Source organism: Heterodontus francisci, chromosome 46 (genome assembly GCF_036365525.1).
Source record: "Heterodontus francisci isolate sHetFra1 chromosome 46, sHetFra1.hap1, whole genome shotgun sequence".
Classification (NCBI taxonomy): domain Eukaryota; kingdom Metazoa; phylum Chordata; class Chondrichthyes; order Heterodontiformes; family Heterodontidae; genus Heterodontus; species Heterodontus francisci.
The window spans coordinates 12,966,952-12,979,451 of record NC_090416.1 but is presented as its reverse complement, the minus strand read 5'-3'; the positions used below and the strand labels follow the sequence as shown (position 1 = coordinate 12,979,451).

The following is a 12,500-nucleotide window of genomic DNA, read 5'->3' as shown; positions in this document are numbered from 1 at the left end:
TGAGGGAGTGCCGCACTGTCGGAGGGTCAGTACTGAGGGAATGCCGCACTGTCGGAGGGTCAGTACTGAGGGAGTGCCGCACTGTCGGAGGGTCAGTACTGAGGGAGCGCCGCACTGTCGGAGGGTCCGTACTGAGGGAGTGCCGCACTGTCGGAGGGTCCGTACTGAGGGAGTACCGCACTGTTGGAGGGCCGCACTGTCGGAGAGTCAGTACCGAGGGAGTGCCGCACTGTCAGAGGGTCAGTACCGAGGGAGCGCCGCACTGTCGGAGGGTCAGTACCGAGGTTGCGCCGCACTGTCGGAGGGTCAGTACTGAGGGAGTGCTGCACTGTCGGAGGGTCAGTACTGAGGGAGTGCTGCACTGTCGGAGGGTCAGTACCGAGGGAGTGCCGCACCGTTGGAGGGTCAGTACTGAGGGAGCGCCGCACTGTCAGAGGGTCAGTACCGAGGGAGTGCCGCACTGTTGGAGGGTCAGTACTGAGGGAGTGTCGCGCTGTCGGAGGGTCAGTACCGAGGGAGTGCCGCACTGTTGGAGGGTCAGTACTGAGGGAGTGTCGCACTGTCGGATGGTCAGTACCGAGGGAGTGCCGCACTGTCGGATGGTCAGTACCGAGGGAGTGCCGCACTGTCAGAGGGTCAGTACTGAGGGAGTGCTGCAGTGTCAGAGGGTCAGTACCGAGGGAGTGCCGCACTGTCGGATGGTCAGTACCGAGGGAGTGCCGCACTGTCGGATGGTCAGTACTGAGGGAGTGCCGCACTGTCGGATGGTCAGTACCGAGGGACTGCCACACTGTCAGAGGGTCAGTACTGAGGGAGTGCCGCACTGTCAGAGGGTCAGTACCGAGGGAGTGCCGCACTGTCGGATGGTCAGTACCGAGGGAGTGCCTCACTGTCGGATGGTCAGTACCGAGGGAGTGCCTCACTGTCAGAGGGTCAGTACCGAGGGAGTGCCGCACTGTCGGAGGGTCCGTACTGAGGGAGTGCCGCACTGTCGGAGGGTCCGTACTGAGGGAGTGCCGCACTGTTGGAGGGCCGCACTGTCGGAGAGTCAGTACCGAGGGAGTGCCGCACTGTTGGAGGGCCGCACTGTCGGAGGGTCCGTACTGAGGGAGTGCCGCACTGTCGGAGGGTCCGTACTGAGGGAGTGCCGCACTGTTGGAGGGCCGCACTGTCGGAGAGTCAGTACCGAGGGAGTGCCGCACTGTTGGAGGGCCGCACTGTCGGAGGGTCAGTACCGAGGGAGTGCCGCACTGTCGGAGGGTCAGTACCGAGGGAGCGCCGCACTGTCGGAGGGTCAGTACCGAGGGAGCGCCGCACTGTCGGAGGGTCAGTACCGAGGGAGCGTCGCACTGTTGGAGGGTCAGTACTGAGGGAGTGCCGCACTGTCGGAGGGTCCATACTGAGGGAGTGCCGCACTGTTGGAGGGTCAGTACTGAGGGAGTGCTGCACTGTCAGAGGGTCAGTACTGAGGGAGTGCTGCACTGTCGGAGGGTCAGTACCGAGGGAGTGCCGCACTGTCGGAGGGTCAGTACCGAGGGAGTGCCGCACTGTCAGAGGGTCAGTACCGAGGGAGTGCCGCACTGTTGGAGGGTCAGTACTGAGGGAGCGCCGCACTGTCGGAGGGTCAGTACTGAGGGAGTGCCTCACTGTCGGAGGGTCAGTACTGAGGGAGTGCTGCACTGTCGGAGGGTCAGTACTGAGGGAGTGCTGCACTGTCGGAGGGTCAGTACTGAGGGAGTGCTGCACTGTCGGAGGGTCAGTACTGAGGGAGTGCTGCACTGTCGGAGGGTCAGTACTGAGGGAGTGCTGCACTGTCGGAGGGTCAGTACTGAGGGAGTGCTGCACTGTCGGAGGGTCAGTACTGAGGGAGTGCTGCACTGTCGGAGGGTCAGTACTGAGGGAGTGCCTCACTGTCGGAGGGTCAGTACTGAGGGAGTGCTGCACTGTCGGAGGGTCAGTACTGAGGGAATGCTGCACTGTCGGAGGGTCAGTACTGAGGGAGTGCTGCACTGTCGGAGGGTCAGTACTGAGGGAGTGCCGCACTGTCGGAGGGTCAGTACTGAGGGAATGCTGCACTGTCGGAGGGTCAGTACTGAGGGAGTGCTGCACTGTCGGAGGGTCAGTACTGAGGGAATGCTGCACTGTCGGAGGGTCAGTACTGAGGGAGTGCTGCACTGTCGGAGGGTCAGTACTGAGGGAATGCTGCACTGTCGGAGGGTCAGTACTGAGGGAGTGCTGCAGTGTCAGAGGGTCAGTACTGAGGGAGCGCCACACTGTCGGAGGGTCAGTACTGAGGGAGTGCTGCACTGTCGGAGGGTCAGTACTGAGGGAGTGCTGCACTGTCGGAGGGTCAGTACTGAGGGAGTGCCTCACTGTCGGAGGGTCAGTACTGAGGGAGTGCTGCACTGTCGGAGGGTCAGTACTGAGGGAGTGCTGCACTGTCGGAGGGTCAGTACTGAGGGAGTGCTGCACTGTCGGAGGGTCAGTACTGAGGGATGGCTGCACTGTCGGAGGGTCAGTACTGAGGGAGTGCTGCACTGTCGGAGGGTCAGTACTGAGGGAGTGCCTCACTGTCGGAGGGTCAGTACCGAGGGAGTGCCGCACTGTTGGAGGGTCAGTACTGAGGGAGCGCCGCACTGTTGGAGGGTCAGTACTGAGGGAGTGCTGCACTGTCGGAGGGTCAGTACTGAGGGAGCGCCGCACTGTTGGAGGGTCAGTACTGAGGGAGTGCTGCAATGTCAGAGGGTCAGTACTGAGGGAGTGCTGCACTGTCGGAGGGTCAGTACTGAGGGAGCGCCGCACTGTTGGAGGGTCAGTACTGAGGGAGTGCTGCACTGTCAGAGGGTCAGTACTGAGGGAGCGCCGCACTGTTGGAGGGTCAGTACTGAGGGAGTGCTGCACTGTCAGAGGGTCAGTACCGAGGGAGTGCCGCACTATTGGAGGGTCAGTACTGAGGGAGTGTCGCGCTGTCGGAGGGTCAGTACCGAGGGAGTGCCGCACTGTTGGAGGGTCAGTACTGAGGGAGTGCCGCACTGTCGGATGGTCAGTACCGAGGGAGTGCCGCACTGTCAGAGGGTCAGTACCGAGGGAGTGCCGCACTATTGGAGGGTCAGTACTGAGGGAGTGTCGCGCTGTCGGAGGGTCCGTACCGAGGGAGTGCAAAACTTCAGCTGAAACAATTTTTTGACACTAAAACGCTTTAAGAGGCTGTGAGTTTCTGTTAAATACGACTAGGAGGCTACCTGGAGATTGGACCCAACTGAGTGGAGTTGAGGGAGAAGATCAGTCTTGAGCCTATTGAATGGTGCAGCAGGCTCGAGGGGCCGAATGGCCTCTCCTGCCCCTGTTTCTTATGTGTTTAACCAGCTTGTAGTTTTGCTGTTTCAATGGCAGGTGGCAGTGTTGCACCATCCTGTAGCAATCTGGCAGAACCTGGATTCGTGTGTGGGTGTGAGGGCGAGTGTGAGAGTGAGTGTGAGAGTGAGTGTGAGGGTGAGGGCGAGTGTCAGTGTGAGGGCGAGTGTGAGTGTGAGTATGTGTGTGAGTGAGTGAGAGTGTGAGGGTGAGTATGCAGGTGAGTGTGAGCAAGTGTGTGTGAGTGAGTGTGAGTGTGAGTGTGAGTGCGAGTGCGAGTGAGTGTGAGTATGTGTGTGAGTGTGTGAGTGTGAGTGAGAGTGTGAGGGTGAGTATGCAGGTGAGTGTGAGCGAGTGTGTGTGAGAGAGTGAGTGTGAGGATGAGAATGAGGGTGAGTGTGAGTGAGTGTGAGTGTGAGTGTGAGTGTGTGAATATGTGTGCGAGAGTCTGAGCGTGTGTGTGTGAGAGTGTGTGAAGAGAGTGTGTGAGCGCGAGTGAGTGTGTAAGTGTGTGAGTGTGAGGGTGTGAAACACTCGCTCAGAAATGGTGAGGGATGGAATGAGACCAGAGAAAATGAGGGTGAGAGAGAGACTGATGGAGGGAGAGACTGATGGAGGGAGAGAGAGAGAGAGAGAGAGAGAGAGAGCGAGAGACAGGGAGTGCAGATAACAGTATAGCGGTTGTTGGCTGACAGCTCTGCAGTTATTACTGGAGGAGTCCCTCAGCTGTCTGCCTGTGAGACTGTTTCATTGTAGACCCCCTCAATCAGGTCTCAGTACCATGGCTCCAAATAACTGCAGCAGGCCCAGATACTTCTGATCAGCGCCCAGCCCCAGTTCCTTATTCCCCGACTGCCTTAGCTTCCATCCCCCAACCCCTCACTTCACCACGGTTTCACGTCCAGCCACCAGTGCATGGCCAATGTGAGCCCCACCCCGATCGACGCCGATGGCTATTCAACTCCGGGAGGCATCGCAACTGGACTCAATGTAGTCCTCATTGACATCTGAGCTGCGGGTGGGGGGAGGGGGGGTGGTGAAGAAGCTCCCCTCGCCTCCCCCAAGCTAAATCCCAACGCCCTGAGTCCAACTTTCCTCATTTACCCCCCATCAGCCATGCCCAGGGGAGGGAGCCTTGGGTTCCTCTGGCCTGTCCCCCACACCAGGGGCCGCGTGTTTACAAAGCAAGCTGTCAGTCGGGGAGGGTTAGTGGAGACAGCTGGAGGCTGAGTGGGAGGTGACTGAGTGTGAGAGAGGCTGAACCTCAGTGAGTCACAGTCCCAGGGGAAGGGCACTAGCTGATCGAGAAAAATAATTAGTGAATCATTATTAAACAACACACCCTCCAGACACGCAAGCAACACAGGTACAGCACGGGGGTTAGATACAGAGTAAAGCTCCCTCTACACTGTCCCCCATCAAACACTCCCAGGACAGGTACAGCACGGGGGTTAGATACAGAGTAAAGCTCCCTCTACACTGTTCCCCATCAAACACTCCCAGGACAGGTACAGAACGGGGGTTAGATACAGAGTAAAGTTCCCTCTACACTGTCCCCATCAAACACTCCCCAGGACAGGTACAGAACGGGGGTTAGATACAGAGTAAAGCTCCCTCTACACTGTCCTCATCAAACACTCCCAGGACAGGTACAGCACGGGGGTTAGATACAGAGTAAAGCTCCCTCTACACTGTCCCCCATCAAACACTCCCAGGACAGGTACAGCACGGGGTTAGATACAGAGTAAAGCTCCCTCTACACTGTCCCCATCAAACACTCCCAGGACAGATACAGCACGGGGGTTAGATACAGAGTAAAGCTCCCTCTACACTGTCCCCATCAAACACTCCCAGGACAGGTACAGCACGGGGGTTAGATACAGAGTAAAGCTCCCTCTACACTGTCCCCGTCAAACACTCCCAGGACAGATACAGCACGGGGGTTAGATACAGAGTAAAGCTCCCTCTACACTGTCCCCATCAAACACTCCCAGGACAGGTACAGCACGGGGTTAGATACAGAGTAAAGTTCCCTCTACACTGTCCCCATCAAACACTCCCAGGACAGGTACAGCACGGGGGTTAGATACAGAGTAAAGCTCCCTCTACACTGTCCCCATCAAACACTCCCAGGACAGGTACAGCACGGGGTTAGATACAGAGTAAAGTTCCCTCTACACTGTCCCCATCAAACACTCCCAGGACAGGTACAGCACGGGGGTTAGATACAGAGTAAAGCTCCCTCTACACTGTCCCCATCAAATACTCCCAGGACAGGTACAGCACGGGGGTTAGGCCAAGGTGGCAATTCACAGGTCCAGGTTGCGGGCCGTCGGGGGGTCCGACCTCCCCGATTGCCTGCCCCTCTTCCGCGGTTACGTTCGCGCCCGGGTGTCCCTGGAGAAGGAGCATGCGGTGTCCGCCGGTACGCTTGAGGCCTTCCGCGACCGGTGGGCACCGCAGGGACTGGAGTGCATCGTTGACGCCGAGAATGGCATTTTAATTTGAGTTTTTGGTTTATTTATCTGTTTTTAATAAAGTTATTTTAAAACTGTAAATATGTACATAAAGGGGGCCTGAGGAATAAAGGCCCCGTCGACATGAAATATATAAAAGGGGCCTGGGGTATAAAGGCCACCTTAAAAAGAAAAGAAACGGGGGTTAGATACAGAGTAAACATAGATATAACGTAGAGTATCTCGGGACGAGGTTCAGGCCCTGCGATAGCAGCCGGAAAAGGAGAGAAAGAGGGAGAGAAAAGTCGGGCAACGGAGCGCCTGAAAGAACGCACAGCAAGATCCCATTTAACTGTCGTCTGTTTAATAATTACACAAGGCTTTCCTCTGCCTAAAGTACAACAGGACTGGTTTTCGACAAATACTTTACAAACGGATGCCGGGACCAATCCCAGCAAATTCACGGCCGTCAGGAAGTCATTATTTCCCTCGGGAGAGATGACACCCTCGCGACACTTCCCAGCAGGCAAATCACAGGACAGACCTTGCGTCTGAAGTGGCGTTCGGGAGCTGGCGACATCGTCAGGACCCTAAGACCGCACCCTCCCCTCCCTCCCCGAACAGGGTCACCCTGTGCAGCGAGCACTGGTGGGCTATTCGACTGTGAGGGGCATTTAACTGACCCCACACACCCCACGCTAACAGGCATTGCCCAGGCTGCTGAGGAGACAGGACGCAGGCTGGGTTTACCACCCCCCCCCCCCAACCACCACCCTCCCCGCAACTCCCCGATGCCTCTGGGGCCAATTTTTCATTTTTGTGTCATTGCCCCAGCCACCGACAACCAGGGGTCAGCAAGGAGCCTCTCCGACCACAGCCTTCACCGTCCACTCACAAACCCTTGATGACACACTTACTCTGTAAAATATTTACATTGCTCAGATTCTTCCATTGCCCCTGCAACCGCCCTCAGAGCAGGCACGGAGCAAAGCTCCCTCTGCACTGTCCCCCATCAAACACTCCCGGGGCAGGTACAGCACGGGGTTGGCTGCTGCCCGATTGGGACTGCTGAGTGCTGAGTGCATCAACGAGGTGCAGCTGACAGCGCTGCAGCCAGTTGTAGGAGTTGCTGCTGGCGAGGGAGAGCTGCACAAGAAAAGGCGGGGTTAGATGCAGAGTAAAGTTGGGCACGGGGTTGGATTGAGCGGGGATGGTGGGAGGGGAGGCGGCCATTGTGTCTCCCAGCAGAAACATTTCCCGCCCTCTACTTCGATAAGGCACAGATATACTCCCGTCGCGTCACGTGATTGGCCGCCCTGAAGACCAATCCGATTCCAGTGTTACATATTTACCTCAAGAGTCACATTAACAATTTTCATTTCAATATTCACATCTCTTAAGCTCACATTTCAATAAATTACATTGCAATATATCAGTAATGCAAGTGGCAATTGACTCAATCGCCCTCTGCCCCATGTACCTTCCCCCCCACCTCCACTCTCCCCCATCGCCACCCTCATCCCGGGATCGCACTGTGCCGCAAGGCCGACTCTGTCCCAGTCGTCTGGCGCCAATCGCCCGCCCTTTTTGCGCAACACCGGGAAGCCAGGGTGCAGGGTCGGGGGTCGAAGGGCAAGCTCCAGCCTGAAAGGGGGCAACAGTGGCTCGGCAAGGCCGAGATTGTATTTGAAAGGCCTGTCGGTTGTCGGAGGACGAGGAGGTTGCGAGAGGGGGCTGCAGGGGTTGGGGGGGGGTGGGGGGGGAGGCCGGTGGGTGTCATTCTCTCGCCTTTTATTCCCCGTCGACCCTCTTCTTTCCTCTCAGTAGCACTGGAGGGGAGATTCGCGCCCTCCCCCCCCCCCCACCCCCCGCTCCCTCCAAATTGGTTCCTCCCTCGGGCCTCGTCGAGCAGGCTTTTTGGCCTCTTTCTTGACTCTAGGCGCCTGGAGGACAGGGGCAGGGCTGAGAGCCGGAGTGAGCCGTCTCCCTCTTAAACAAATGGAAACCTCCGACATAAAGGCCACTCAACCCAAAAAAAGAGGCCTACAAGAGTACCGTTACCGTGACAACCAGGAATGACTCATTGACTTCACGGTAATTAATGACGTTCCCTCGGCTTTGGTCTCAAAGTATGAACTCCTTTGGTTTTAATTTGTTTTATAGTAAGAATTACGGCAACAACCAAGAGGGCCTCAATTTGCAACCCCCACCCCCACATTTCTGATATTTCGATATGCAAATTAGATACAAATAGGATTTACTCTTTAGCTTGCGGAAAATGGAAGATTGGAGAGGCAAGGAGCCACGAACCTGGGATCTCAATTTAATGCGAGGAATGTACTTTTTAATCAGTTATTTGAAAGTCCAATTAACCTGTGGAGCCTGAGTGTCTCAGGTATTGTAGCTTTAATTGGACTAACGGGACTCTCCTCCGATGGTTTGGGGACGGTTCAGTTGGCCTGGCATGGCACAGAGCTGCAGTAAAGTCCCAGGCCCCGTCCCGGACAAGCTCGGCCTAGCCAGCAGGCTTGCGTTAGCCAGGGTTGCTCGGGAGTCTCCAAGGGGGGGGGGGGGTGCTGAAGGATTACTCTGCAGCTGGAGAAACAGCTGTCCGACTAAAAAGCGGAAAGAGATTTAAAAAAAACAGAACCCCGCGTCAAAGTCGGGCAACAAAGATTCTGTTAGCTTTTCCGGTTGGCTGACGGGGAGGCCGCGAGGTTGGACGTGTCTGGTGGCCAGTGGCGGGAGGGCGTGTGAGGTGGCGCTGGGGGTGGGGGGTGGGGGGGGGCGGGTTTGGGTGGTCCGGTTATGAGGAAACGTCCGGGGACATGTACAACCAGAGTTGGCAAACCCTCTCGGCCAGTGCGGTCCCAAGGAGGAAGGGCATCCACGGGCCAAGCCTCCTTCGGGGCTTGATGCTACCCGACCCTCAAAATCGGCGGGAAATGATGGTCGACGGCCGACGTGTGGTAGTCCAGGATGCCTGCTCGTGAGGGCCGAGCATCGCTAACCCATTGGCCGGCAGCATTCTTCCCCCAAACCCCATCACCCCCCGACCAAAAATTTTGACGCCGGCATTCAGTCCCTATTGGCTGCTACTCCTCGGCCGGAAAAAAAACGTGAACGTCTGGAAGAGGCTTAGAAAGTGGCCCCAAATTGTCCAGCTGAAGTCTACGCGGGACACTGCCCCCTCTGTAAACATTCTCTTCATTGTGAAGAATAACAACATCCTCAACCTCCCTCATTGCTCCCAACTTGTTGCCCTCTCCCCGGAAGGATGACGGAGGAAGCTTCTGGAAGTTTCTCGATAAGGCGTGTATCTCTCTCTCTCTCTCGCGCGGTGCCGGCTCTCTGAAGCCCGCCAACCATGTTCCCGGATTGGGTCGTCCGTCCGTTCAGAAAGACAGGATACAAGAGGGTGACCATTCAGCCCCTCTAGCCTGTCCCACTCTCCGACTCAATCCAAGTGTTTCCCATCCTGGCTCACCGCACAGTCAGACTGGAGCTCCAGATCACCTGAGGGTCTGACCTGTCCATGAGGCTTTCCCTCCCTCTCTCGGAGCAAAGGGTTAAGGGGGGAGGGGGTGGGGGGCGGGGGTGGGGGGGCGGAAGAAGTGGCGGGACCTCCTAGCCCAGACGAGAAGGATCTCGCGTTGGAAGCTCAGCAGCGGAGTTCGGAAGCAGCTCTCAGGTGCGTCGTTTCGATCGGGTGCCCGTCTGCGTACATAAAAAAAAAAGGACCTCGGCGAGACCCGCTACCCGTGAGCTCTCACCCAGCACACACTTTGGCGAGAGACGTGTGGCACCCGATTGGGTTTATGAGCTGGAGGGGCTGGTGGGCGACTGTCCGGGGCTCACCGGTGGCTTTGGCGGGACGTTGGGCTTGGCCGAGCCGCCCCTCTGCGCCCCCTGCCGGGGCACAGTGCCCATGCCCGGGTAGGCAGGCTGGCGAGAATGGAAGCCCCGGTGATGGCGGTCAACGGCAGACGAGGGCCCGGCCGAGTCCGGCGGCAGGAGCGGGAGGCCCCGGGTTTGGCTGAAGCTGTGGTGCTTGGCCAGGCCGGGGGCCGAGGGGTTGGTCTTGGGGAAGGTGGACAGTGAGTGCCTCTGAGGGGGTGGCCTGGCCGCCGGGCATTGGGAGGCGGCCGGGCCGGGAGGCGCAGCGGGGGCCGGGTCTGGCCTCCTGCCGTCCCGCGGGAGGGTGGCGGAGGTGTAGTAGGCCGCGCTCTCCAGGTCGGGCACCCGGGGCTGCGTCCGGCCGGCAGCGGCGGCGGCTGGGCGGCCCGATTCCTCGCCGCTAGGGGCGGTGCCCTCGCTGGCGGTCAGGGCGGCGCGCGAGTTGACGCTCATCTCGTGGAGGTGCCTCAGGAGCTCGTCCAAGGTGCTGACGTCCACCACTTTCTGCGGGAGCTCGCCGGGGAGGTGGGGTAGGCCGTACTCGGGGCCCGGGGCCTTCTTCTCGTCCCCAGGCTCGGCGGGCCTGCCCAGGGAGGGCTCGCGGCCGAGTGCGTTGTTGGGGAGCACCACGGCGCTGGGGATGTGGAAGCCCTGCGGGCCGCAGGGGTGCAGAGCCGTCGGGACCCGTGGGTCAAAGTCCTTGGCGCCCTGGCCTCCGTGGCCCCGCTCCCACTGGCTCCGGAAGGGCTTGACGTTCTTCATGGGCAGCTCGGGCGTGGAGTCCGGGGTGGGCAAGGCTGCCAGCTCGGGGTGCTGCGAGCGGGAGTCCCTGTGGGCCATGCGGGTGTTGCAGTTGACCAGGAGGCTGGCGTACATCCTGGGGGGGTGAGCCTCCATCTTGCTGTCCATCGGCTGCCCGTCCAGCAGCCCGCTGAGCTTGGCCAGGGTGGGCAGGGAGATGGTGTGCGCCATGGAGGCCTCCGGGCCCTTGCCCGACCTCTTGGCTCGGCTGCAGTACCAGGAGAAGACCAGGCCTGAGAGGAAGGCCCCGAACAGGAAGGCCGAGACTGTGCAGGCAATCAGGAAGTTCACATGGATGTTTCCGCTGGTGTCCAAGCTATCTGCCTCCTTCCTCACTCCTGGTGGATAAAAAGGAGAGCAGGACAGGGAATTAGATTGAGTTTGGAACATAGAAACAGGCCATTCGGCCCATCTTCTCCGCGCTGGTGTTTCTGCTCCACACGAGTCTCCTCCCACCTCCTCTCCATCTCACCCTATCCCCATATCCTTCTATTCCTTTCTCCCTCACGTGTTTATCCAGCTTCCCCTTAAATGTATCTCTGCTATTCCCCCTCAACCACTCCCTGTGGTAGCGAGCTCCACATTCTCACCACTCTCATCCTCCATCGCCCCGCTTCCCCGCACCCCACCAATTCGAGAATGACGACCGGGCCATTTAGGAGGTCGTATCCCCGAGGAGACACTACGACATTAAAGGTGCTATACAAATGCAAGGAGTTGTTCTTAAAGATCCCAAGGCCTAGTTTCCCCCTCCCCCGCTCTCTTCCTCAGACTGTCACTGTGCCGCAGGACCCACCCGAGGAGGGGCAGGCGGGGGCCTCGGTTTAACGCCTCATCCTGAAAGACGGCACCTCCGACAGTGCAGCACTCCCTCAGCACTGGGAGTGCCGGCCTGGATTGCGGGGCCCCGAGTCTCTCCGGGTAGGTAGCCCGGTAGGAAGCTCAATGCTGCCCCCTTCGAGGGAGCAGCCATGTCAGGACCGGACTGAAGACCCGAAACCCAACTCTCCAACGGGCAGTGCATCTGGTCATCGAGCCATTGGCTCAGAGCGTCAAAGATCCCGGCACGTTGGAACAAACCCCCACCTCGGAGGGGCGGAGGGAAGGAGTTGTTGGATAACTCACCGTTGGATAGATCGTGAAGACTGTTCCGGACAGACGGAGCCAGGTCTGCAGGGAAAGGGGGATAGAGACAACAAAGGGAAGTTCAAGATGAAATGAAACACTGGCAAATCGTTCAGTTCCAAGCGATGCCCTGACCCCTACACTCTGACCCCTACACTCTGACCCCTACACTCTGACCCTCAATTACTCTTGAAGGTTACCATTGACCAGAAACTGAACTGGAGTAGCCATATAAATACCGTGGCTACAAGAGCAGGTCAGAGGCTGGGAATCCTGCAGCGAGTAACTCACCTCCTGACTCCCCAAAGCCTGTCCACCATCTACAAGGCACAAGTCAGGAGTGTGATGGAATACTCTCCACTTGCCTGGATGGGTGCAGCTCCAACGACACTCAAGAAGCTCGACACCATCCAGGACAAAGCAACCCACTTGATTGGCACCCCATCCACAAACATTCACTCCCTCCACCACCGACGCACAGTGGCAGCAGTGTGTACCATCTACAAGATGCACTGCAGCAACTCACCAAGGCTCCTTCGACAGCACCTTCCAAACCCATGACCTCTACCACCTAGAAGGACAAGGGCAGCAAATGCATGGGAACACCACCACCTGCAAGTTCCCCTCCAAGTCACACACCATCCTGACTTGGAACTATATCGGCCGTTCCTTCACTGTCGCTGGGTCAAAATCCTGGAACTCCCTTCCTAACAGCACTGTGGGTGTACCTACCCCACATGGACTGCAGCAGTTCAAGAAGGCAGCTCACCACCACCTTCTCAAGGGGCAATTAGGGGATGGGCAATAAGTGCTGGGGCCTGGCCAGCGACGCTCACATCCCCCAGAATGGGTTTTTAGATAAAATTG

At 58.2% G+C, this 12,500-nt stretch overlaps 1 protein-coding gene across 3 annotated transcripts in view; it reads right to left on the bottom strand.

The window, feature by feature from the left end:
* Window positions 1-6,600: 6,600 nt before the first annotated feature.
* The window catches only part of sema6cb (semaphorin 6Cb), a 45,510-nt gene continuing 39,610 nt past the window's right edge, over window positions 6,601-12,500 (bottom strand). For all 3 annotated transcript variants that reach the window (XM_068022766.1, XM_068022765.1, XM_068022764.1), the window contains 2 exons: window positions 11,634-11,678; window positions 6,601-10,846 (listed from right to left, as the gene is read on the bottom strand). In XM_068022766.1, coding sequence (XP_067878867.1) covers window positions 9,627-10,846; window positions 11,634-11,678 — 1,265 coding nt within the window. In that variant the 3' untranslated portion in view covers window positions 6,601-9,626. The remainder of the gene's footprint in view (window positions 10,847-11,633; window positions 11,679-12,500) is intronic.